Below are 27,512 nucleotides of genomic sequence, written 5' to 3' on the forward strand. Positions count from 1 at the left end.
GGAGGAAATGAGAGAGTAATGCGTTACCTCTGTTATCATGTGCTTCCGATTTTAAAAAGTGTTCTTACTGACTTTTCAGAGGAAGGGAGAGGGACAGAGAGATAGAACTTCAATCGGCTGCCTCCTGCACACCCCCTGCTGGGGATCAAGCCTGCAGCCTGGGCATGTGCCCCACCCGGGAATTAAACCAGTGCCCTCAGTTCATGGGCCGAACAAAGCTCAACCGCTGAGCCAGACAAATGCTTCATATTTTCCAGTCACTATGGTAATGTGTGTCATGCTTTTTATTTTTATTTTTGTTAATTCTCACCCAAGGATGTTTTTCCCATTGATTTTTAGATAGAATGGAAAGGAGTGGGAGAGTCAGAAAGAGACACTGATGTGAAAGAGACACAATGGTTGCCTCTTGCATGTCACCCTTCCACGCCCCCACCCCACCCCACCTCACCCCCACTGGACCAAGGATCAAGCCTGCAACAGAGGTACATGCCCTTGACTGGAACTGAATCCGAGACCCTTCAGTCACCAGGCTGACGCTATCCATTGAGCAACCCGGCTAGTGCTGTGTCATGCCTATTTGGACACTGAGGGTCACAGCTTCCTGAAGTGGCCAGGAGGGGGCGGCAGATGGGAGTGTGCAGGTGGCGCCCACACAGGCCTGCAACCAGCAACCCTGATGGGCCCTGAAGCAGGTGCAGCAGAGATGAATCACAGCCCTAAGGACCTAAGGTTCTGGAAGAGAGACAGCAAGAAACATCACGGATCGGCTGCCTCCTGACTTTCCCTACTGGGATCACACTGGCCACCCCGGCCTGTGCCGACTGGGAATCGAACCATGACCTCCTGGTTCCTAGTCAACACTGAACTGCTGAGCCATGCCGGCCGGAACCTCAACACTTCCTGAAGACCCGCTGACCCGGGCTGAGAAGAGGGTGTCTCGGACCGGAAGGTGGCACGGGCCTGAGCGTGCCGCCGGCAGGACAGAGTGCTGCCCTGGCGCCCGGGGTGCAGGCACCACGAGGCACGATGGCCGCCAGGACGGCAGGGGGCGGGGGAAGACGACGGGGTCTGCGAGCTACCTGGGAAGTGGCACCCGCCTTCCGACGGACTGAGCGAGCGCAGACTCGAGGGAAGCCTCGCGCACCCACCCGGCAAGGGCACAGCGGCGGGAGCGGCCGTCTGGCCGGACGGGGCCACGGGGGAGGCTGGGGGTCAGGGGAGCGAGCCGGAGAGGGTGCTGTCCGTCTGTCTGAGGTGCCGGCGGAGACCACGGAAGTGAGGATGCGGAGGGAGGGGTGAGGGAGGAGACTAAGAAAGCGGGGCAGCAGCCGGAATTTGGATGAGAGTCAGGGGAAGCCGAGTTTCTACGAAGCCGTGTCCTGAGGGCCGCAGCGAAGCCCTCCACGCACTGGCAAGAGGGTGGTGGAGGGCCAACTGCGGGAGGAAGGAAGGGCCCGCCCTGCGCAGAGGTCAGTGCGCGGGGTGGCCTCACACTGCCACCAGCGTCTAGACTGGACAGGGCACCACCGGCCACCAGGGGCTGTGGCCCAGCATTGTGTTTTAGAGCCTCTCGCTACGCAGTGAGCAACGGCCCCTCGGTCCTCCGCCCAAGAGTGTGCGCAGCCTCTCAGGGGAGATGTCAGATGGCCAGGGCGGAGTGCCGTGGACAAGGGCAGGTGCTGTAGGAGGGAGATGGGCGTGGACAGGGCAGGTGCTGTGGGAGGGAGATGGGCGTGGACACGGCAGGTGCTGTGGGAGGGAGATGGGTGTGGACAGGGCAGGTGCTGTGGGAGGGAGATGGGCGTGGACAGGGCAGGTGCTGTGGGAGGGAGATGGGCGTGGACAAGGGCAGGTGCTGTGGGAGGGAGATGGGCGTGGACAGGGCAGGTGCTGTGGGAGGGAGATGGGTGTGGACAGGGCAGGTGCTGTGGGAGGGAGATGGGCGTGGACAAGGCAGGTGCTGTGGGAGGGAGATGGGTGTGGACAAGGGCAGGTGCTGTGGGAGGGAGATGGGCGTGGACAGGGCAGGTGCTGTGGGAGGGAGATGGGCGTGGACAAGGGCAGGTGCTGTGGGAGGGAGATGGGCGTGGACAGGGCAGGTGCTGTGGGAGGGAGATGGGTGTGGACAGGGCAGGTGCTGTGGGAGGGAGATGGGCGTGGACAAGGCAGGTGCTGTGGGAGGGAGATGGGCGTGGACAAGGGCAGGTGCTGTGGGAGGGAGATGGGCGTGGACAGGGCAGGTGCTGTGGGAGGGAGATGGGTGTGGACAGGGCAGGTGCTGTGGGAGGGAGATGGGCGTGGACAAGGCAGGTGCTGTGGGAGGGAGATAGGCGTGGACAGGGCAGGTGCTGTGGGAGGGAGATGGGCGTGGACAGGGCAGGTGCTGTGGGAGGGAGATGGGCGTGGACAAGGGCAGGTGCTGTGGGAGGGAGATGGGCGTGGACAGGGCAGGTGCTGTGGGAGGGAGATGGGCGTGGACAGGGCAGGTGCTGTGGGAGGGAGATGGGCGTGGACAGGGCAGGTGCTGTGGGAGGGAGATGGGCGTGGACAGGGCAGGTGCTGTGGGAGGGAGATGGGCGTGGACAGGGCAGGTGCTGTGGGAGGGAGATGGGCGTGGACAAGGGCAGGTGCTGTGGGAGGGAGATGGGCGTGGACAGGGCAGGTGCTGTGGGAGGGAGATGGGCGTGGACAGGGCAGGTGCTGTGGGAGGGAGATGGGCGTGGACAGGGCAGGTGCTGTGGGAGGGAGATGGGCGTGGACAAGGGCAGGTGCTGTAGGAGGGAGATGGGCGTGGACAGGGCAGGTGCTGTGGGAGGGAGATAGGCGTGGACAGGGCAGGTGCTGTGGGAGGGAGATGGGCGTGGACAAGGCAGGTGCTGTGGGAGGGAGATGGGCGTGGACAGGGCAGGTGCTGTGGGAGGGAGATGGGCGTGGACAAGGGCAGGTGCTGTAGGAGGGAGATGGGCGTGGACAAGGGCAGGTGCTGTGGGAGGGAGATGGGCGTGGACAGGGCAGGTGCTGTGGGAGGGAGATGGGCGTGGACAAGGGCAGGTGCTGTGGGAGGGAGATAGGCGTGGACAGGGCAGGTGCTGTGGGAGGGAGATAGGCGTGGACAGGGCAGGTGCCGCGGGAGGGAGATGGGCGTGGACAGGGCAGGTGCCGCGGGAGAGGGTGATGTGCTGCAGACAAGGGCAGGTGCAGCGGACAAGGGCGGACCGCCAGCACCTGACACTAACACAGAATCGCTGTAGACATGAGTGCAAATGATAGAGAAACCAGAACGAGAGTGGCCGTATCGGTACAGTAGGCGAACCTTGTCACGCATGCACTGTGTGTCTGTTGTGTGCCCTGCACGTGCTGGACATGAAGGAAGGCAGGCGGCGAACAGCGTCCATGAGGGGCTCAGAGCAGGACGGCAGCCCTGGAGCCAGCAAGCAGCCGGTGTGGCCTGAGGACCGGGGCCCGAGTGAGGCCGACAGAGGGTGAAACCTGCGTGACCCACCTGCGGGAGCCCGGGGAGCCGATCAGAGTCGGGAAGCAGGGGGGGCAGGGGCCGGGGCTGAGGTGGGGGCTGTGGTGGTTGAACGGGAACAGTCTCGGCTCCAGAAGATGGAAGTCCTGGCAATGACGGCGATGCTCGCCACCATGTGAGTGCGCTAGTGCCACGGGCAGGGCCCTTTCCTCCCAGCGCCCGGGGCTCGGGGAGGAATGTGATGCCAGTGTCAGGTCAGGTGTGTCACCACAATGAAGAGAACCGACAGAGAAGAGCAGGGCTCAAGGCACTGTCTTACTGAGGAGGGGGAGGCGGTTAAATGGTTAAATCCTGACGTTTGTATAAATGTAATCTATGTGGTTTCATAATTATTAAAGACTTAAGAGTAACCACTAAAATGATAGAAATGGGATATATTCTTCTTCCAAAATGTACCCAATCCTACAGTCAAGAAAATACTACCAATAAACCCTCCAAACAAGTAAAGAATAATTTCATAAAGTAAAACTCTTGCATTTGAAAAGGACTCTAAGTAGTTTAAATCATTAGAAAAAAAATCCATGTTGAAATAATTGACAACGGAAGCCCCGCAAATCAAGTTTCGTAAGATGTGCCTACAACACAGAAGACAACGCACAGGTCTACACGCAGCTGAGGGCAACGCAGATCGCCAAGGCCTGAGAAGCACACGTTCAATGTGAGAAGCCAAAATGACCCAATGAAACAGGAAACCAGCCAACAAGGTAGGCGGGACTTCAAGGTAAAGCAGAAAAGACTGGAAAACAAGGTGTGCCCGGCACCCGAAGCTGGCCTGCCAACGCCTCCCAGGCGGACCAGGGACCAGGGCAGCGCAGCGGGGAGCAGGGGCCAGCCGCACAGAGGCCTCCTCCACCCGGACGGCTCACACCTTCCATGGCAGGAAGTGGCCGGCAGGCCTGGCTGTTGCGGGGCCTCCACAATGATTTTAAAAGGGAGCTGCCCCGGAGAAGCCTTGGCGGCTTCGCTGGCAATGCAGGCTCAGGCTTCTGACCTCCCGCAGCTCCGCGGGGACCGCAGGGCAACAGACAAAGTGCTGTCTCTAAAGCGTGGCCGTGAGCGGAGCCCAAGGGGCCTGGCCGCCTTCCACAGCCTCCACGGCCCCAGCACGAGCGTGGGCTCCCCGTGCTGCGATGCGGTGGGAATTTCCTAGGCAAGCAGCCTGGGGAGCTCACTCCTGAAGCAGAGAAGCCACACAGGCCAGCGCGTGCAGCGGGCACGGAAGAGGCAGTGGAAGGTCTGCAGTCCTGCTCCCCCTCCCTGCGAACAGATCAGGCCCAAAGGGTCTGTTTTTGGAGGGGGGGTTCTAGCGAATCCTTGATGGAACAGAATTTATTCTTGAAAACCTAAAAACGTGGAAAACTTCTCAACCCGTTCTCTGAGACTAGCATAACCTTCATACAAAATAGATGAGAACCTGAAGACAAAACGCCACCTACAGCTCAGCTTCAGCGTGCGTGCTGCTGCAGTGAGCACGCAGCACCTCGGAATAAGACAGAGAACCCCACTGAGACACCGGCGAGCCACATCTGTGAGGGATGGGAACTGACATCGCACCCCTGGCCGGGCGGCTCAGCTGGTTGCGCATCGTTCTGCGCACCAGCGGCTTCGGGTTCAGGTGCTGGTCAAGGCACACACCCGGGTGAGGGTTTGATCCCAGGTCCAGGCGTATGGGAGGCGGCCAATAGATGTCTCTCTCTTACATTCATGTTTCTTGCTCTTCCCTTCTCCTTCCTCTCTCTAAAATAAATTTTTTAAAAAAAGGTAACATGTCATAAATTAGTAGGGTTTAATCCCAGGAATGCAAGGATGTCTCAAAATTAGAAAATCTTTAAAAAATAAATAAAAAATAAAAAATTAGGGCCGAAACTGGTTTGGCTCAGTGGATAGAGCGTCGGTTTGCAGACTGAAGGGTCCCAAGGTTTGATTCCAGTGAAGGGCATATGCCTGGGTTGCAGGTTCGATTCCCAGTAGGAGGTGTGCAGGAGGCAGCCGATCAGTGATTCTCTCTCATCATTGATGTTTCAATCTCACTCTCACTCTCCCTTCCTCTCTCTGAAATCAATAAAAATATATTTTTTAAAAACAATAAAAATATACAATCAAATGTAATATCTATTCCGATTTTTAAACAAAAATAACCTTAGTAAGTTGGATCAAAAAGGGAATTTCTTGCCGGGACTGGTTTGGTTCAGTGGATAGAGCGTCGGCCTGTGGACTGAAAGGTCCCGGGTTCAATTCCGGGCAAGGGCATGTACCTTGGTTGCGGGCACATCCCCGGTGGGGGGTGTGCAGGAGGCAGCTGATGGATGATTCTCTCTCATCGATGTTTCTAACTCTCTATCCCTCTCTCTTCCTCTCTGTGAAAAATCAATAATATATATATATATTTTTTTAAATTTCTTTAACTTGATAAAAAGTATCAACGATATGTGTGAAAAGCATGAGACCATGAGACAAGTCCAAACTCCTTGGAAGCCAGACCAAACTAGAGTTCAAATGCTGGAGAGAAGGCAAACTATTATTCCTTGTGGCAGACATCCTGATCCGGAAATTCACTGCAACCAACGAGAAACCAGGGAGAGCTGAGAGTTTGACCAGAGGGCTGGACAGTGACCGCCTTGCCTACATGCCAGTAGCACCCTGCTGTTTACCCGCCACTCGTCATCAAGTACCGAGGTGTACGCCCCTAAGAAGTGTCCAACCACACGGCCATGGCACAGGCTACAAACCACCGCCCCACAGAGGCTGTGCAGCATCTTCCTGGATGGGAAGCTTCAAACCGGTGCCAAGTCCCAGCTACATACACGGTACCACCCGCAGGTTTTAGGAAACACACGTTTCTTTACCAGCAGCTGTCGAGAGGCGGGCAGGACGAGGTGCCCCCCAGAAGCCCGTTCCTGCCCCCTAGGAAACCCTGGCTGCCCTGCTGCCAGCTTCAGGCCCCTCTGCCCCAGGAGCCCTGTCCCTCCCCCAGAGCCACCTGCCCACAACGGCTGGCTGTGTTCAAGTCTGCACTCCCTTTCCAGCCAGTTAGGGACGGAGAGAGACGGGCTCTGAGCCACACATGTCTGCGCCCCTGGCTATGAACAGCGGGGTTCAGTAAACAGTGAAATGACAACACTCAGCAGCTCCCCAAGGCAGCAGCGGTAAAGGGACAGGGGGCGTGGACAGGCGGATGGTGACCTGGACCCCTGCTGCCGAATCCTGTAGGCTGGGCAGGGCAAGGGCCACCCGCAGGCACCCCACAAACCACACACACGCACCTGTTCGTCAACATAGGCGTCGATCCGCTTCTGGCACTCCAGCCACTCGGCGGCGACCCTGCGCAGCTCCTCCTCGGAGCGCTGGTAGCGCTGCAGCAAGGTGCTGTACGCGTCCTCGCTGCAGGTGTCGTGCGTCGTGGTCCCCAGCCTGCAGAGAGAAGGCTTTCAACGAAGAAACGAGTCCGAAGGTCTGGGCCAGCACCAGCAGCTCCTGTGTGCCACCTGCCCCAGCGTGACCTGGGGGACGCCACCCCATGCCACGCAGACTGCGGGAGGGGTCACCGAGGCCTCGCGCAACCCTGGAACGGCTGGGCGGAGCAGCTCTGAGAAGGAGCAGCTGCTGAGGAGCAGTCAGCGGTGAGTGTCACTGTCCTAAGATGGCCCAGGCCCAGCCAGCAGTGCCGTTTACTAAACGTGAGACTGTAACCAACATATTTAATGGGAAACATACCATTTCTGACCTGGTTTTCAAATTAAGTAAAATAGAAAATCCAATTCAAACAAAGAAATAGAATTATCCGTTCATTCATTCTGTGATTGTCTTAAGAAACGCGGTGAGAAGGCAAATAAGGAAATGAACAGGGAGCGGACAGCCCGGTGAGCACTGAGGAAGTCCTGTCCGTGCGGGAGAAAGGAGACCTGTGGCGGGTGGGGTGGGGTGGGGACACGGGGCCTACAGCTTCTCACTGGAAACCATTCCCTGGGCTCGACGCTCTGGAGCTGGCCCGCGGCCCTGCATTTCCCCGAAGCCTGTGGCTTCCCGCGAGAACGCCCCGCAGGGGAAGGGCGCTCACGTCCAGGGGAGCGAGCAGGTGCAGACCAAATACCTGATTTGCGACACCAATGCTGGCAAGTTGCTCTGGAGAAGAGGTTCCGAAAAAACCAGATTTTCAAACAGATGTTTATTATGCAGCTCCCAGGTCACCTGGAACTTTTTCAAGTGCTCGTTTTCCTGTTAAGGACACACAGAAGACGACTGAGCTGCTGCAGCCTGAAAACTCCCAGGACCGCCCCTGCCATCCCCGCCCAGTCCCCACAGCCCAGACCCTCTGCTCTTGAGGAGATGCTGGCTCCTGTGCGTCACGCGCCACAGGGCCCAGGGCCTCCCGCCTGTCCTCGCACACAGGAACGGTGGCGAGGCGAGATCCACAGGAAGGAAGGGGCTGAGAAAGAGGAGGAACGACTGCACACACGTGACGGTCATTCCTTATAATTACAAAACCCCTACTTTTCATCAATTTGAATGCATGAACACTTTCTTGCCGATCTTGAGAAAGCTCCCCTTCTGACAGGGGTGGATGTTCCACGAGACACGTGCTGGCCAGACTGGCAGGACATCACGTAAGAGGCCAGCAAGCGGCGACAGGGCCTTCCCTACTCGCTGCCTTCTCTGCTGACAGGTCTTGCTGTGACTGCACGTGCGAATCCACACTTCCATGTGCAAGCTCCACACACGGCCGGTGCTCGAGTCACCTAAGGCCCCAGGGAGGCTCCTGACCAGAGACTGCCACCCGGGATCCTGCCTGCCTTCCACACATCTGCGCGCCTCCTGGGGCAACACGCAGTGGTCTGTGCCCGTTTCCAATTCAGCCAGAGGGAGCGGAGATGGACTGCTCGAGATGGCAGCACCGATCCACACCTGAAGGCCCCCTGCCTGTCCCGGACGAGTGCCTGGCTCAGGGCAGGGAACATGGAGGCAGAGCTGTCCCCATCGCACACCGGCCTGAGGTCGGGACCATGGAGGTCCACCGGGAACCTGACATCTCAGCGCCCACCCTCCGTGGTGGTGTCCCTGATCTGTGCTGGCTCCACCCACACCCTCCCGGCTCACACCAGCCTCTCTGGGAGCCGGTGCTCAGCACAGGGCAGTGGGGCGTGCCAACCGCCAGCACCTGGGAGCGGGGCACTCAGCCTCTAGAACAGTGTTTCCCAAACTTCTCTCATGATGAGAATCACCTGGTGGAATTGTTAAAACACAGATTCCTGAATCCCAACTAAGAAGTGCTAAACTAGAATTTTTGAGAACATACAGGTAAAATTGCATACCTAACTTAGTGCTCTGTATATAACATCTGTCTTAGAGCACTAGTTAAGTATATAATTTTACCTATATGTTCCCAAAAATTCTAGTTTAGCACTTCTTAGTTGGGATTCAGGAATGTGTTTTAACAATTCCACCAGGTGATTCTCATCATGAGAGAAGTTTGGGAAACACTGCTCTAGAACGAGACACTGTCACGCAATGTGCTTGTAACAAAGCCCCAGGCGGCAGCGTGGAAAGGACACGTGCCACGGACTGCAGCAGAGACCACTGCGCGCGGGCACTGGGCCAGGCACAGGGACACAAAGGCTAACGCAGAGCCCCCGGGCACAGAAGGCGGGATCTGATTGACAGCAGAACAGAGGAGCAAAGGCAGCTGCAGATCAGTCCCAGGCCAGCTGAGAGGCCAGGACTTCCCAGGAGAGTCTGGTCTCACCTGCCCGCCCCCTCCACCTTCAGGACAGCAGTGGGCCCCACCTGCAGCCTGCGAGCACGGGCACCTGGCACAACCCTGGGGCGCAGCTGAGGCTCCGGGGGCTGAGCTACAAGACTAGTTTCTGCAGATGCTGGGTATTTTCTATGCCCAGTGAGGCATGTGGGAGAATGAGGTCCCAGACTCCCGCACCGCCTGGACCAGCAGGGACGGCTGCGGGTGCTGACTGCACTGTCTCCGAGGCCAGCACTGCTCACACCAGCGACCCTGCGCGGGGCCAGAATCGCCCGCAGCCGCGTGTGCTGTCACAGCGCTCCAGCGGTGAGCCTGTGTGCAGACGGCAGAGTCAGGCCAGAGGCAGGAAGGGAAAGCCAGTGGTTCCGGGCTCTCTGGCCTCCCCAGTCTCACTTCCCACGTTCAAGGCCGACGTGTGGGTGTGGAGAGAAGGTGTGTGGTCAGTCCCACACAGACCTGGAGCCGGCAGGGATTCAGCATTCGCGTGTCCCATGAGCGGAAGCTTCGGCTTCAGGGCTGTGACAGCTGGCCAAGCACTGCCCAGAGGACGGGAGGCGCAGTCAGGGCTAGCTCCAACTGGGTTCCGAGGCGGGATAAAGCGGGAAATCTGACCCTCTCCCTGCTGGGCCCCAGGGTGTGTGCCACCTCCTGGACGGCCAGGCCTGGGGAACAACTCCCAGGCTGACGGCTAAGGGCCTGCTGACGCAGGACAGGACAGCGGACAGCCTGGCGTTGTTTCTGGAGAAGCTGATGGAGGGAGGGCAGAGTTCGCCGATGGGTCACACGGCAGTGACCTTGCTGCTTCCAGGAAAACACCTGACCCCACCTGTGGCGATCACCCAACCTGGGCTTCCAGGAACTCGGAGCGCAGGGAGATCTGCTGCCACCGAGCCGGAGGGTCCTCCAGCCGCAGCCTCTCTGAGGAGGAGCGGCCTTCCACGGAGAATCGGCTGCTGAGACTCACCCAGGAGCCAGCGCTCCCAGTGGCTGCCGTGGGCAGTCCCAGCAGTGTGAGCTCTGCGGGGGGTTCGTGGCCAGTGTGGCCTGCTGGGCGACTTCGGTCCAGGGTCCAGTTTCAGTGTGAGTGTAGTAGGGCCTGGCTACTTTAAAGAAGAGCAGCCCCACCAACTGAAAGGCCACAGCCCGCCCCTCCTTCCCAGTCCACATCTGTGAGGCCTCCTCAGGGGCTCCAGGAGACATCCTAGGACAGCGCTGAGAGCAGGGGCCAGACACTAGAAATGCCCACAAATGTAAACAAGTACGTTCTTCCCTGGCTGGTGTGGCTCGGTTGGGTCAATCCTTGCACCAACAGGTTCAATTCCCAGTATGGATACATGCCTGGGTTTCAAGCTTGATCCCTGGTAGGGGGTGTGCAGGAGGCAGCCGATTGATAGTTCTCTCTCATTGTTCTCTCTCTCTCTCTCTCTCTTTCCCTCTCCTTCCCCCTCCCTTCCTCTCTAAAATTAATAGAAACATATTTAAAACAAGTAATTGCTTTGTTTTGAAAAAATTAATTTTTTTATTTAAAATATGCCCTGGCCAGTTGCTAAGTGGTTAGAGCATCCGCCTAAGGGTCGTGGGTTCAATTTCTGGTCAAGAGAAATTGCAGGTCCTCCAGCCCTGGTAGGGGTGCATGAGGGAGACAACCAATAGATGTGTCTCTCACATCAATGTTTCTTCTTTCTCCCCTCCTCCTCCTCCCTTCCACTTTCTCTAGAAATCAAAGGAAAAAATACCCTCGGGTGAGGAGATAACAGTAAATATTGATTAAAGTCCACATAAACCAAAGCCCTTTGGGTCCTCCGTTTGTGGGCTTAAAGGACTTCAAGTCCTCAATGATGGAGACCTGCTCCGAGACCTGACTCAATTTCTCTAACAGAGTTCTGCAGACTCTTCAGACCGGAGGGGTGTGTGTGTGTGAGAGTGTGTGTGTGTGTGTGTGTGAGTGTGTGTGAGTGTGTGTGTGAGTGTGTGTGTGTGTGTGTGTGTGTGTGTGTGAGTGTGTGTGTGTGTGTGTGTGTGTGTCACAGGATGGGCTGGAAGGACTCTGATCAGTTTGTGAAGCTTCTTGGATCCTCAGTTGAACACCCCAACCATAAAGAGATTGTTGAGCCAATTGGGAAATTTTTATATGGACGGGGTGTTAGCCCATAAAAAGAAAACACTGTCAGCTTTGTGGGCATGGCAATGGCCTATGGGCACGCTAGGTCATGGCCGCCCTCCAGAGCGGCCCGGAACCACGCAGGGCAGTCACCCCCACCTTGAGATTCCCATGACGGCGGCAACACCTGTCAGACCGCGCACCCCTGTGGCAGCAGCTTGTGACAGTCTCCGGGAGGCGAGGACCACCCAGTCAGAGGGCGAATGTCCCCGCTGTCCCTCCAGACGCGGAGCCTCTGCGTCACCTCACCCTGAGGGGCCGTCACAGTGGTCCCAGCGTCACCCATGTGCAGGCCCCGCCCGGGTGGGACGCAGGCCGCCCTGAGCACATGAACTCTCAGCCCGAGGCTTCTTTCCTGTCTTGCCATCTTGTTCAGTCTGTCCCCAGCACCTCACTGTCTCCCGGGAGAGCAGTGCTCAGAGACCCTCGCTGCTGGACACTGAAACCAAAGGGAGTCTCTCGGTGTGAACAAGGTGGAATGAATCACTGGCCAAATAGCTGTATTTTGCGCTTAAAATTCATGCGTTTTTTTCAAACACTGGTCCTCACCGCATCCTGTCCCCTGCCTACCTCGCTCCTAGGCCTCACGCTCCAGTGTTTCAGTCATGTCACTGCCTGTCCATCCACTCTGACTGTTATCAGCAGCAGACCGCGAGGGGAGACAGGAAGAGAAGGAGGCTCCTCCTGCCCCGGACGTCACAGGGAGGGGACCCGGACCACACACACGACACCAGGACTGACACCCCATCACACAGCCCCTGTCCCACAAAGCCCTGACAGGCACGAACTCTCACCAGAGTGCCGAGGAAGGTGCTGATGGTGCGCGCCGCCTGGCAGAGGGCGCCGTACTCCTCGAGCAGCAGGGAGATGAACTGGTGGGCCTGCGGCGGGCCCTGCAGGCCGGACGGCGCCCGCACTCGCGCTGCAGCCGACAGCTGCCGCAGGAGGCGGACCTTCATCTCCAGCACGTACTCCCGGGCTTGCTGCTCCAGCCGCTGGTACAGCTGGTAGGGGTCCCTCTCGCAGAGCCTGCACAGAGAAGGACAGTCACCACTCACCGGGACCTGCACCTCCCCTCGAGGGACCGATCAGATCCTGGAGCCTCTTTCCTGAGGCTCTTCGCCAGGAGCCCCCCTGAAATGCCCCATCACACCGGAGATCCATCCGCCCAACGCAACAGGAGACAGGCAGGAAGTGTCTGGAACTTCCCCACGCTATCCATGACAGCCAGGAAAATACATTTACTGAGACCTTACTCTGTCAGCACTCAGTCAGTCACCACTGCTGGGCTGCCTCTCACCTGCACTCACTCAGTCACCACTGCTCGGCTGCCTCTCACCTGCACTAACCCCTTTACCCACCTGGTGGGCTGCCTCTCACCTGCACTAACCCCTTTACCCACCTGGTGGGCTGCCTCTCACCTGCACTAACTCCTTTACCCACCTGGTGAGCTGCCTCTCACCTGCACTAACCCCTTTACCCACCTGCTGGGCTGCCTCTCACCTGCACTAACTCAGTCACCACCTGGCGGGCTGACTCGCCCAGCACTAACTCAGTCACCCACCCACTTGGGCTCTCACATTACTGAACACTGGAGCCCACAGACAGGGGAAGGAGCTGAAGCTGCGGGGCCAGCAGGTGGCAGAGTGGACACAGCAGTGCCGAGGCGGCTGCTGGAGACGCCTTCTCCACCCCGGACCAGGAAGGGAATCATAGGCGGCCGAAGACAAGTAACTGCGCTGGCATGTGACCAGGTGAACAGAATGGCCCTGGTGGGGTAATCCCAGGGGACAGCCAAGGACTGCTTCTCCTTCCCCTGGGAATGCAGGACACAACCCACACAGCTGGCGTCACTTCTACAACCGGGGGAAACGCAGTGTATCTCGTTTTAAATTATCCCGCCAAAAAGCCAATAAAAGTGCATAAAACGAAGTCTGTAAGCTGAAGAGCAAGAAAAAACGAATGCGGCGCGGCGCGGCCTGGCCCGGCCCGGCCCGGAGCGGCATGGTCCCGCACTGCTCTCCGGACTCCCCTGCGGCACAGGCGGCACCTTTCACCTGCGCCGCCGCGGAGCCGCACACGGAAGGAACCGGACACGGCGGCGGCAGCCCGTCCGGCCACCCCGGGCAGTGTGCAGCTGCGTGCTGGGCACGAGCCTCAAGCCCTGGGTTTTAAACAGGGAGTCCTTTCTCCGCCCGGCACCACATTTGGGCAACAGAGAAAAATGTGCTATCGCCTGTTCCACTTTATTTTTTTAAGTATGTTTTTATTGATTTTTTTTAGAGAAAGGAGGGAGGAGAGAGAAACATCGATGTGAGAAACTCCGATCGGTTGCCTCCCATGCTCGCCCCAACAGGCAACCTAGGAATGTGCCCTGACCGGGAACCGAACCAGTGACCGTTTAGTGCACAGGACAATGTTCAACCAACTGAGCCACACTGGCCAAGGCACCTATTCCGCTTTATCCCACACCATCTAGGCTGTAAAAGACAAAGGCCACGTAAAATCCTGCAAGGGACCACATGACACCTTACACAAAATGTGGCTAGAACCCATTAAAAACCACTGTGGGTAGTACACTTCACAGAGATGCTGATTTTTTAGCAAAACAATCTAGCACAGCAGTCCTCTAGCACATCTGCTCTAGCACACCTGTCCTCTGAGCCAGGATGTTCTTCATCTGCTGAACGAATCCACACAAGATTCACTCAGACGTACAAGCAGACTGGACACCTTCTCAGTTACATGTAACGAGCACGGTGCAGTCAGTCACACGCTTCATCTCCTTTCCTTGTCCACTGCTGTACCTTAGGGATGTAACGAAACGACCGTCGTACTTTTGCAAACAGATCTTCTGGAAGTTGTACAACCGAGAGGAAGGAGGGTGCTGGAGATGTCAGCCACGTGTACTGGCAAGGCACTGCACCGTGTGCCAGCGGCCGTTCCAGGGGCACACGCACACACATGCACGCGTGCAATGTGGTTGGTGGGCAGAAGTAGTAAAATAAAGGTGAGGGATAAGGGGTGAGGTGTGGAGGCCCTTAGACTTTAGATGGGGAGCCTCTTTGAGAAGCTGCCTGAAGACTAATGTGAATGATGGAAGGGAGAAAAAAAAGGCAGAAACCCTGAAAAGGAACATTCCAGACAGACAGAAGAGCAAATGCGAGGCCCAGGGCTGGAGTGAAGGGTGTCAGACAGCAGAGGAGGCAGGAGGTGGTAGCAGAGCCCCGTCCGCAGGGTGCCAAGGCCCGTTTAGGAGCCAGGGTCACCTCCACCAGCGGGACCAGCCCTGGAAATGGCCTCGCAGACACGCCTCCTGGCTCCGCGGCATTTCAACAAGAAGCACTCGTGGGCACACAGACTAACAACAGACAGGGTCTGACTGCGCGGGGCGTGGGCCTCGCCCATTCCCGACCACGCGCTTCCGCCTCCGCCAACCACGGCCGCCGTGGCCTCTGCAACCGCCCTCCTCGCACCGCCTGCTGAACGTTTTCCTCCAATCGTCTTTTACTCCGCGTTAGCCTCTTCAGAAGCTGTGAAGTCGTGGCTCTCCTGGGCGGATCACCTAGATTTTCCTAACACTCACTGGAAATCTAACTGCAGCAAAGGTCCCTGCCTCACCTGGAACCAGCTCAGGAAGAGCAGAGTTCGCAGGTCAAACCCGGAACACGCTGGCAGAATCCACCACCCAGTCAGCACAGCCCAGGGCCAATCACCGCTCGCATGTCCAGGGTAAACTAAGGCACAGCAAACAGGAGTTTATAAAACCCCAAAGGTGCCGCCTTCAAAACATGAGAAAAAGAAACCAACATGAGAACCAATCCATGAAATGCATAGCTCAAATTTATCATTTTTATTTGGAACATTTAAAAAAAGAGAAAAAAGATGCTAAGACTGAAAATAAAAATTATGTCCGCCTCAAATTCTGCATTGTCATGAGCATGCAGGTCTGCTGAGGAGCAGACGCACGTTGTAAGCCATCACCATCGGAGAACCCACGGGCAGGCCTGGCCACAGCGCCATCCACTCTCGCGCAGTGCATGTCCCGGCTGCCGTGCTGCACGGAGCCTGCGTGTCCGCACCCTGCAGGCGGGACAGCTGCCAGGGTCCTCCTCGGGCTGAGCGAGTGCTCAGCAGCACCCAGCACAGGGAGCACCGGGGTCACTCTCAGCCCAAGAGGCGGCAGAGGTGACTCCCCTCCTGCTCTGTGGGCACTAAGGGGGTCAGAAAGCAGAGGTTGGGAACGGACACAGAAGGCGCCCTCCTGCCGCTGTCTGCCGAGCCCTGCCGTCACGGACCCTGTGAGCACAGCCACGGCAGCAGAGGGAGGACATGACACGGGGACACGTGTACCTATCCACGAGCTCCTTCACCCCCTCCTTATCAGGCACCAGGGACTGGTCTTGGTCGTCGGCCAGCGGGGTCCCCGCCTGGCGGTAAATGCAGCGGACCATGTAGCGCACTTCCGACCAGTAGTTCTGCAGCTGCTGTGGCTCCCGGTCCGTCTCTGCCGAGCTCTCTCTGTGAGGCAGCACAAGGCAGGGGTCAGGGTCAGTCAGCACCATCCTCGCCATCCCCCACGCCATCGCGGCCCTCCGGTCCACACCCACTTCCTTCCCCACTCCATCCAGCTCTGCTGTCACTGCGGCTGGCTGGCACAGCCCCCGGGGTGCCCTCAGCCCCTCCCAGAACAGGGATGGGAACGTGACCAGCCCCGCTCCCACGTCCACCGCCCGGGCCCATTAGGCAGCTCTCAGCCACGGAGGCCTGGCCCGTCCACCCACCAACCCCGGGTCCGATGGCTGAGCCCGGCTCCTGTCCCTCCTGAGGACTCGCTCCCTCCGGCAGGTCCTCAGGCGGGAAGGAGGGCGGAGCTTCGCTCACCAGCCACTGGCTCCCTCAGGAGGGATGGCCTTTAGCAAGAAGCCGTCCTGCCCAGCCCAGCACCCACGAGGCGCCCCCCTCCTGCGCCCACCGTACCTGCGCTCGCTGCAGGCCTCACAAGCACAGGACGTGTCGGAGGGCAGCGGCTGGGCGCCCAGAGCCAGCCTCCCGCCGCCTGCCTCTGCCGGGGACCCGCCCAGAGGGCCGTGGAGAAGGAAGTCCTGGCCCTGCTTGAGAGAGAACAGCACAGACTCATGTTTAAATGCTCATGCAAATCCCAGGAAAATGCCTTTTAGAAAACACACAACCAAGACACTGACACTTCCGAACGAACGTGACGGGGCCTTTTTCTCTCTGGCACCAAGGGCAGAGGCACCGGACAGACCCCCAAAGGAAGCGGCACATGGAGAAGACGCCTGGCCCTCCTCCTGTCTCCCCAAGTCTGCTCTCCCCGAGGGGCTGGGTCACGCCTGAGCCGGTGAAAGGCTCTCCTGTCCTGCCCGCCTGGCTCCAGTGCTCAGAGCCACGCGCGGGGCTCTCCCCGGCGGCCGGCGAGTTTAACCAGAGCCACTCCTGCCTGGCTCCTGCGGTGACGGCTCTGCGGCTCTTCCAGGCTGATCCCCTCTCCAAATGTGAGCCAGCACGGAGCTAGCTCCCCGGGGAACCTCCCCCCTTGGGAACAGACTCCCTTCCTGACCACGGTCTTCAAGGTTCCCGCAGACTCCGCTCCAACCTGCCGGCACTCAGCCTTGGCCTGGAGCGCTGAGCCCTCAGTCTCTGAAGACAACTCTCCCTGCCACGCCTCAGCGAGAAGGTCAACACCTGGTCAGGGAGCAGCTGAGCCAGCCATCAGCCATCTCTTCAGCAGCACACACACACACACACACACACACACACACCCCGCCAGGCCTGCTCTGTGAAGGTGGCCCTGGGACTGCTCCTTGGCCAGTGGCACCATGTCCAGCCTTGTCAGCAGAGGGCACTGGAGGGGCACTGCGGGGCAGGTCTCCCCTGGTTCCCTGCTTTGCATCAGCTTGCTCCGGCCACCCAGGGGTATGAGGGTCCCCAGCGAGCCCACCAGCCGGGCCTGCAGTTCCTCAGCAGCCATTCTGCTGCCCAGGATCCTAACCACACCTTCTCCCCTCCCCATGCTCAGTGGCTGCTCCCTGGACCCACCATGGCCCTTCCAAGTTCCTTTCACAGATCCGGGCAGCGGACTCTCTGTGTAAACGTGTCCCTGCTCTCAGGAGTGGTGCAGTGACCTCAGTCGCCTTTCCTGACCCTCTCTCGCTGTGTACCACACAGCAGGCTGCCCGGCCCGCAGGACCGCCCGGAGCAGCAACCAAGAACCAGGACAGTCACAGCTCCTGCTGACAGGGGGGAAGGTAAATACGGCCGAATAAACAGGGCACAAGACGACCACTAAGTCTTTAAGTGTGCACTCAGCTGAGACAGATTTTAACTATAGTTACTGTATTTGGTCCAAGTCCAATGCAGTTTAAAAGAATACTTTTAATACCCTAACTCCGTGGTTGGCAAACTGCGGCTCGCAAGCCACATGCGGCTCTTTGGCCCCTTGAGTGTGGCTCTTCCACAAAATACCATGGCCTGGGTGAGTCTATTTTGAAGAAGTGGTGTTAGAAGAAGTGTAAGTTTAAAAAATTTGGCTCTCAAAAGAAGTTTCAATCGTTGTGCTATTGGTGTTTGGCTCTGTTGACTAATGAGTTTGCCGACCAATGCCCTAGCTGGTTTGGCTCAGTGGGTAGAGCATCGGTCTGCGGACCAAAGGGTCCCAGGTTCAATTCCAGCCATGGGGCACGTGCCTGGGTTGCCAGCTCGATCCCCAGTAGAGGGCGTGCAGGAGTCTGGTCAATGATTCTCTCTCATCATTGATGTTTCTGTCTCTCTCTCCCTCTCCCTTTCTCTCTGACATCAATTAAGAAATATATACATATATATTTTTTAATTTTTTTTAAAGAATACAACAAAACCTGCCACTCAACATGTAAAATGCACAAGGTCCAGCATCCAATGACAAACCTAAGTAGCGGGAAAATATGACACCTAACCAGGAGGGAAAACTAATCAATAGAAATAGACCCCAAATAATTGATGTGATGCTACGAACAGACTAGGATCTGAAACTGGAGATGACAGATAAACTCCATGTGTTCAAGAAAGCAGAGGGGGAAGCATTAACACAAGGAAAGTGAAGGTGCAAAACACAAGCAAACAGAACTTCTGGAGATGAAAAATGTCCTAAAAGATCAAATGACCACTCTGGTCATCCATCTCAGTCCAGGGGATGGAGCTCCTGGTTGCTGAAGCAGCCACCAGTCAATCGACAAATTTCCCCTGAGCGCCTCCTGTGAGTGGGACCCTGCTCGAGGTGCTGGGGACGTGGCCGCAAACAAGACACATCCTGGCCTCTTGGAGCTGATGTGCTGGTGGGTGAAAGTGTATTAGTTTCCTGCTGCTGCTGTAACAAATTACCACAGTTAGTAGCTTAAATAGAATAACACAAGTGTATTGTCTTACCAAAAAAAACACACACACACCTTAAAAGAAAAAATAAACAGGATAGACTTTAAGAGATTAAACATAGTCGAGTATCAATAAACCTGAAGACAGCCAAAACTGGTTTGGCTCCGTGGATAAAGTGTCAGCCTGTGGACTGAAGGGTCCCAGGTTCGATTCCGGTCAAGGGCATGTACCTTGGTTGCAGGCACATCCCCAGTATGGGGTGTGCAAGAGGCAGCTGATGGATGATTCTCTCTCATCGATGTTCTAACTCTCTATCCCTCTCTCTTCCTCTCTGTAAAATAAAAATATATTTAAATAAATAAAAATAAACCTGAAGACAAGTAATAGAAATAATCTAAAATGAAGCACAGCAAGAATCAAGACTAAAAAAATGAGCAAAACATTTGGAAGAAAATTAAGAAGTCTACCTCACAGGCCAGGGTGTCCCACATAAAAAGGGGATAAATGAACTAGACAAAACACCAGAAAGGATGCAGCCGATGTGGACACCGCCACTAGCCAATTTGATTTAACTAAAATTCATAGCACAATCTTTCCAACAAGGGAACACAAATTCTTTAATGAAACATCAACCAAGGTTAGCCATAAAACAAATGTCAACAATTTTTAATAATTAAATCACATGGATATAACAGAATTGAGCTAATAATAACAAAAGGAGGGTCAAAGGTACAAACTTCTAGCTATTGAATGAGTCATGGGAGAAAAAAACAGCATGGAGACTAAAGTTGAAGTACTGTGTTTGTGTCTAAAAGTTGCTAAGAGAACAGATCGTTAGAATTCTCATCACAAGCCGGGACCGGTTTGGCTCAATGGATAGAGCGTCGGCTTGGGAACTGGGTTCGATTCCAGTCAAGGGCATGTACCTTGGTTGCGGGCATATCCCCAGTAAGGGGTGCGCAAGAGGCAGCTGATCGATGACTCTCATTGATGTTTCTAACTCTCTATCTCTCTCCCTTCTTCTCTGTACAAGATCAATAAAATATATTTTTTTTTAAAAAAAGAATTCTCATCACAAGAAAAAGTAATTGAGCTGAAACTGTTTTTGGCTCAGTGGATAGAGCGTCAGTCTGCGTACTGAAAGGTCCCAGGTTTGATTCCGGTCAGGGGCATGTACGTTGATTGTGGGGACATCCCCGGTAGGGGGTGTGCAGGAGGCAGCTGGTCAGTGTTTCTCTCTCATCAACATTTCCAGCTCTCTATCTCTCTCCCTTCCTCTCTGTAAAAAAAAAAAAAAAAAAAAAAATCAATAAAAATATATTTAAAATAAAATAAAATACAGAAAAACTTCCTGAGTAATCAATGGGAAACTCGGAGAGAACCCTGATACTCGAGGACCGAAGGTGGAGACCGCATTGAACTGGTAGGAGGGGCGGAGGCGTGAAAGGGCTGGCCAGGCACCCACAGGTGTCCACTGAAGTCCCGAGAGATGTCTCAGCCATGGGGGAGGGGGTGCCGCGGAGAACTCTGGGATCTAATCCCCAAGCGGGCCCCCCAGCAGAGAGCACCAATCTGAGGAGGGTACCCACATAACATCTAGCTGTGGAAAGCAGTGGGGTGCTGTCTGCCAGGGAGTGGCAGCTGAAAATTGGGGCACCCTCTTAAAGGGCCAACACACAAAAATTCCCTGTGGAGCCACCCACCTTGTGCCCTGGCAGAGGGAGGGTGAAGAGGATTGGAGCTGTGAGAGCAGAACCTAGGAATGGGAACTTGGGGGATAGAGCTCAGAAGACAGACACCCAAGTTTCCCAGGCTGAATCATTCCCTCATGCAGCGAGGACATCTTTCCCACATAAACACCTGCCTGGCCTGGAGGAAGACAGTGGACACACCCTATTGGAAAACACCTTGCCCTGAGGCCTCTTAGGAGATTAAAAGTAACAATTAGCCTCCAGGCAGAAGCAACTGCCCCACCCTGTTGAAAAACTCTCACCACACCTGAGGACAATTGTGGGGGGGGGGGGGGTGTAATTCAAGTTGGAATCCTATCCGTCTGAGGCAGAGGCGGTCTCTGGAGGCTTTGAGTCTATGCCTGATCTAATTAATCAGAAACAGCCTTTACCAATGTCCTGCACTAGAGACTGAGAGGATCCACCTAATATATAGTCACAAACTCAAACAGAAAGCCAAAATGAGGAGACAAAGAAAAAAAAAACCCGCATGAAAGAACTAGAGAATTGTCCAGAAGGAGAGATAAATAAAGCAGGGATAAGAAATTTATCTGAATCAGAGTTCAGAGTAATGATGGTAAAAATGCTGAATAGCATGAAAAAAGATATAGTAACTATGAAAAAAGAATTCTGAGATAAAGAATGACATAACACAAAAAACACATCAGAAGGAATACACAGATTAGAGGAAGCTGAGGATCAAATTGGTGAATTAGAAGACAGTTGAAAATATCACTCAGTCAGAGAACCAAAAAGAAAAAACAATTAAGAAATAGGAGGACAGCTTAAGGGAGCCGTGGGACAATGTGAAACATAACAATATTAGAACAGTAGATATGCCAGAAGAGGCAGAGGGGAGAAAGGCATAGAGAAGGTATTTGAAGAAATAATGGCATAAAATGCCCCTAACCTGGTAAAGGAAAAAGTCACACAAGCTCGGGAGGCACAGAGAACCCCCAGCAGGAAGAACACAAACAGGCCCATGCCCAGACACATCATAATTAAAATGTCAAAAATTAAAGACAAAGAGAGAATCTTAAAGACAGCATGAGAAGAGCAAACTGTTACCTACAAAGGAGTTCCCATAAGGCTAACACCTAATTCCTCATCAGAAACTTGACAGGCCAGAGGGAATGGCATGAAGTACTCACGATAATGGAAAGCAAGGATCTGAGACCAAGATTACTATATCCAGTAAGGCTATCATTCAAATAAAGAGCTTCCCAGACAAATATATCACTACCAAGCCAGCATTATAAAAAATGCTAAAAGGAATGCTGTAATGAGAAGAAAACAGATAGAGAAACCTAGCCATACAGAATTAAAATGGCAATAAGTAAGTACCTATCAATAATAATCCTAAATGTAAACAGACTAACTGCTCCCATCAAAAGTCATAGGGTAGCTGAATGGATACAAAAACATAACCCAACTATAAACTGTCTTCAAGAGACCCACCTCAAAACAAAAGATACACACAGGATGAGAGAGGATGGGGGGGGGGGGGGGATCTCCATGCAAATGGAAAAGAAAAAAAAGCTGGATTAGCAATACTTATATCGGGTATAGTAATAATTAATGTCGTTTTTAAACATTCGTTTAAAATCTTGCTTGGCGTTGACTTGTATTGACATAACCTTCAAACACGTGGTATCTACAGAACGTGTGAAGTGCAATTAACAAGTTTTGCTTGAAAAAGTTTGTGTTTGGTTTGGTTTTTGTTGCAAAACTAGGGCTAAGAAGATGGCGGATGAAGAGCATATTCGGCACTGCATGCTTTACGAGTTCCAATTAGGAAGAAAAGCAAGTGAGGCTGCAAAAAACATCTGTAGTGCTCTTGGTCAAGATGCAGTTAGCGCCAGAAAATGCCACAGTTAGCGCCAGAAAATGCCAGCGTTGGTTTGAGAAATTTCGCGAGGGAAATTTTTCGTTAGATGACAAGAGTGGTCGAGGCCGTGTGTCCAATTTTGATCAAGAAGCTCTTCAAGCTCTTTTGGTGAAAAATCCTCAAATTACCCAACAAGAGCTTGCGACAACTTTAAATTGTTCACAAAAAACAATTTCCAATCAATTGCGTGCACTTGGCAAAGTCCAAAAGTTTGGAAAATGGGTTCCTCATGAGTTGACCGACAACAACCGTAATCAAAGAGTCACAATTTGCAGTTCGCTCCTCTCTCGTCAAAACCGTTTGCCGTTTTTAGAGCAAATTGTTACCGGAGATGAAGAATGGGTGCTGTATGTTAATTTGAAAAGGCGGCCTCAATGGTTGGACAAAAATGAGGCTCCGCAGCCCACGCCAAAACCTGACTTGCATGCGAAAAAAGTGATGTTGTGTGTTTGGTGGAATTTTAAAGGAATTCTTCATTATGAACTTTTACCATCTAACCAAACCATTACAAGTGCAGTGTATAGTGCCCAATTGGAAAGGTTAGCCCAAGCTTTAAGAGAAAAAGAACCCGCACTGATTAATCGGAAGGGCGTAATTCTTCACCACGATAACGCACGACCGCATACTGCAAGAATCACTGCTGAAAAACTGCGCCAGTTGGAATGGGAAGTTCTCCCTCAACCTGCATATTCTCCTGATATTGCCCCTTCCGATTACCATTTGTTTCGTTCTTTGCAAAACTTTCTTCTTGGAAAAAAATTTAATAATGAAGAATGCCTCGCCGGGACCGGTTTGGCTCATTGGTAGAGCGTCGGCCTGCGGACTGAAAGGTCCCGGGTTCGATTCCGGTCAAGGGCATGTACCTTGGTTGCGGGCACATCCCCAGTGGGGGGTGTGCAAGAGGCAGCTGGTCGGTGTTTCTCTCTCATCGACGTTTCTAACTCTCTGTCCCTCTCAATTCCTCTCTGTGTAAAATCAATAAAATATTTATAAAAAAAAAAAAAAAGAAGAATGCCTCAAAAATGCATTGACCGAATTTTTTGCATCAAAATCACAAGAATTTTACAACAGAGGGATTAAAATGCTTCCGGAGCGTTGGGCACAAGTAGTAGAAAACAACGGCAACTATATTGTTGATTAAATTTTGTTGTATTGTTTAAATAAATTCGATTTAAAAAAGTATTAGAAAACGACATTAATTATTACTAGACCTAATATCTGACAAAATAGACTTTAAAATGAAGGCCATCACAAGAGACAACAAAAGTCACTACGTAATATTAAAGGGATCAATCCAACAAGAAGATATAATCCTGGTAAATCTATATGCATCCAACATAGGAACACCTAAATATATTAAAAAAAAAAACAAAAAAAACTTTTTGAAGACTTTAACGGAGAGACTGACAATAGTCATAGTGACTATTAACACCCCTCTGACTTCACTGGGGAGATCTTCCAGACAAAAACTTAACAAAGGAAACAGAGGCTCTAAAGGATACTCTGCATCAGATGGATTTAATTAGCATTTTTAGAACATGTCACCCCAACACAGCAGAATATACATTCTTCTCAAGTGCACGTGGATCATTCACAAAGATACATCACATATTAGGACACAAAACAAGTCTCTACAAGTTCAAGAAGACTGAAATCATATCAAGCCTCTTCTTAGATTACAGTGGAATGAAATTAGAAATCAACTACAGTAAAAACACCCCAAATCATTCAAACACATGGAGGGTAAATAGCATGTTATTAAACAATGAATGGGTTATCAAGAAAGAAATAAAAAACTTCCTGGAAACAAATGAAAATGAACACATTTTATTGATTTTTTACAGAGAGGAGGAGAGAGGGATAGAGAGCTAGAAACGTCGATGAGAGAGAAACATCGACCAGCTGCCTCTTGCACACCCCCTACTGGGGATGTGCCCGCAACCAACGTACATGCCCCTGACCAGAATCGAACCCGGGACCTTTCAGTCCTCAGACCAACGCTCTACCACTGAGCCAAACCAGTTTCGGCAGTTCTTCAACATTTAAAAACTACCATAACTAGCCCTGACCGATTTGGCTCAGTGGATAGAGCATCGGCCTGCGCAGTGAGAGGTCCCAGGCTCAATTCTGGTCAAGGGCATGTACCTTGGTTGCTGTCACATCCCCATGTGTGGGGGAGGGGAGGCTGTAGAAGGCAACTGATCAATGTTTCTCTCTCATTGATGTTTCTAATTCTCTATCCTTCTCCGTTATTCTCTGTAAAAAAGCAATAAAATGTTTTAAAAAATAAAAATAAAATAAACCACCATAACTAATTTTAACAAAAACATCTCCATGATCATTTCAATAGATGTAGAAAAAGTTTTATAAAATGAAATATCCATTCATGATAAGACTCAGCAAACTAAAATCAGAAGTATACTTCCTTCAACCTGATCTATAAAAACCTACACCTAACATCATACTTAGCAATAAAAGACTAAGTGCTTTTCCCCTAAGACTGGGAACAGGCAAGAATGTCCGCTCACACCACTCCTATTCAACTTCATACTAGAGGTCCTAACGCATGTAACACGGCAAGAAAAAGCAGAAGACATAAAGATTGTAAAGGAAGAAACACATCACTAACAGATGACATGATCATCTACGTAGACAATCCTAAAGAATCTACCAATAGACCACTAAAATAAATGGGATTTCATAGGATATAAACGCAATATACAAAAAAAGCAGTTGCATTTCTATATACTAGCAATAAGCAATTGGATATTTAAAAATTCTAGAAGCATAATTTAAAATAGCAAGAAAAATATGAAATACTTTGAAAAGTTTTCAATACACTATATGCAAAGCCTATAGTTTTAAGACTAGAAAACTATTCTAAGAATAAACATGAAAGACCTAACTTAATGAAGGTTCACACCACATTCATGGATTGGAAGACTCAATGTTAAGGTGTCAATGTTTCCCAAACTGGTCTGTAACTCAACACAGTGCCAGGAATTTCTGCAGAAACTCACAAGACGATTCTAAACTTTTTATGGAAACGTAAAGGACCTAGAACAGCCAAACACTTTTAAAAATAACAAAGCTGGGGACCACTACTACCAGATTTTATACCTTAGCTTCTCGAATGAAGACGGCATGACACTGGCAAAGGACCACATCTATGCAAAGTGGAACTCAGAGTCCAGAAGCAGGCCCACTCATGTGGCATCAACTGTTTTTTTATAAAAATGCCGAGGTAATTCAACAAGGAAAAACAGAATTTTCAACAAACAGTTCTGGAACAACTAGACATTCATATACAAAAAGGATGAACTGTAACTCTTTACACAAAAGTTCACTCAAAATGGGTCACAGATCAAATGTATAAGCTCAAACCATAAAACATCTAGAAAAAAACAGAGACCAAAAGTTCTTTAAACATTAGGCAGCCAAGACTTCTCCCGCAGAACACAGAAGCCCAAACCACTTCAAAGTTGATACCTTGGACTTGGCCCAAATGTAAAGCTTTTGCTCTTCATAAAAGAGTGTTATATAAAGCAAAGGCAAGCCACACACTGGGAGAAAATATTTGAGAAACATGTCTAATAAAAGTCTTGTATTAAGAGATGCAAATCAAAACAACAATGCGGCACCATCTCACACCTGTCAGAATGGCCAACGTCAACAAATCAACAAACGACAAGTGTTGGCGAGGTTGCAGAGAAAAAGGAACCTTCAGGCACTGCTGGTGGGAATGCAGACTGGTGCAACCACTGTGGAGAACAGTATGGAGCTTCCTCAAAAAACTGAAAATGGAACTCCCATTTGACCCAGTAATCCCACTCCTAGGAATATATCCCAAGAAACTAGAAACACCAATCAGAAAGGATATATGCACCCCTGTGTTCATAGCAGCACAATTTACAATAGCTAGGATTTAGAAACAGTCTAGGTGCCCAGATGACTGGATCAGAAAACTATGGTACATCTACACAGTGGAATATTACGCTGCCATAAAAAAGAAGAAAGTCTCATCATTTGCAGCAACCTGGATGGAACTGGAGAACATCATGCTGAGTGAAACAAGCCAGTCAATGAAAGAGAAACACCACATGACCTCACTTATTTATGGATGATAAAGAACATTATAAACTGAAGAACCAAAAGATAGATATAGAGACAATAAAGCAACAAGCAGACTGTCAAATTACAGCGGGGACGTTAGGGAGATCTGGGGGAGATAAGATATCAACCGAAGGACTTGTATACATGCATATAAGTACAACCAATGGACACAAAACTCTGGGGAGGGAGGGCATGTATGGGAGGTGGGGGCAATGGTATATGTACAAAGATAATAATTTAATTAAAAAATTTTTTTAAAAAAAGTCTTGTATTCAGAATATGTAAAGATCTCTCACTCCGTAATATAAACAAACCAATTAAAAACAGGTAGGAGATGTGAACAGCCACTTCACCACCGGATACAGGTGGGAAAAAGCATGTGAAAAGATGCTCAACGGTCACTAAGAAAAGGCAAACTGCAGCTGTCTGGGAATACTAGGAGCCCCAGGCATGGCTGTCATTAAGGACTGCCAACACCCAGCCTGGGGGAGAACAGAGGCCAGGGAGACTGGCACACCTGGCTGGGAAACAGCACCAGCACCCTGACACAAAGCATGATGGTTCTTATGACATCAGCCTATGACCTTGAATCCACTCCTAGGTCTTCATAACAGAGAAATGAACTATGCCCACACGAAGACTTGTACTGAAATGTTACTAGGAGCTTTATTCAACAGCCCAAACCAGCAAACACAAATGTCCCTCTACTGCTGGTGGAGAAACAAACTGGTTCACCTGCACAATGGAACACTACCCTCACCAATAAAAGGCTAAGTAGTAGTCACACACTCACACATGATGCCCTCACGTCGTCACAAGATGGCTCCACACACCTGAGCACCCGCCATGGAGGTGGGACCCCTGGCTCCGGCCTACCTCTTGGGGGCAATCAATCACAGGGCTCCCGTACTGTGGGAGGGCACAGGCCAGTCTGGGGGACAACCCTCCCCCCCAGTGCACAAATTTCG

At 52.4% G+C, this 27,512-nt stretch overlaps 1 protein-coding gene across 3 annotated transcripts in view; it reads right to left on the bottom strand.

Moving 5' to 3' along the window:
- Positions 1 to 27,512, bottom strand: part of FAM193A (family with sequence similarity 193 member A) — a 91,609-nt gene that overhangs the window by 25,748 nt on the left and 38,349 nt on the right. For 2 of the 3 annotated variants that reach the window (XM_084904039.1, XM_084904037.1), the window contains exons 3-7: positions 16,426 to 16,559; positions 15,799 to 15,966; positions 12,240 to 12,474; positions 7,623 to 7,747; positions 6,796 to 6,943 (exon numbers count right to left, since the gene is read on the bottom strand). In XM_084904039.1, the coding sequence (XP_084760165.1) occupies positions 6,796 to 6,943; positions 7,623 to 7,747; positions 12,240 to 12,474; positions 15,799 to 15,966; positions 16,426 to 16,559 (810 nt within the window). The remainder of the gene's footprint in view (positions 1 to 6,795; positions 6,944 to 7,622; positions 7,748 to 12,239; positions 12,475 to 15,798; positions 15,967 to 16,425; positions 16,560 to 27,512) is intronic. The other variant, XM_084904038.1, reaches the window with a different exon arrangement.

The sequence above is a fragment of the Pipistrellus hanaki genome (genome assembly GCF_964339955.1).
Source record: "Pipistrellus hanaki genome assembly, chromosome: 1".
Lineage (NCBI taxonomy): Eukaryota > Metazoa > Chordata > Mammalia > Chiroptera > Vespertilionidae > Pipistrellus > Pipistrellus hanaki.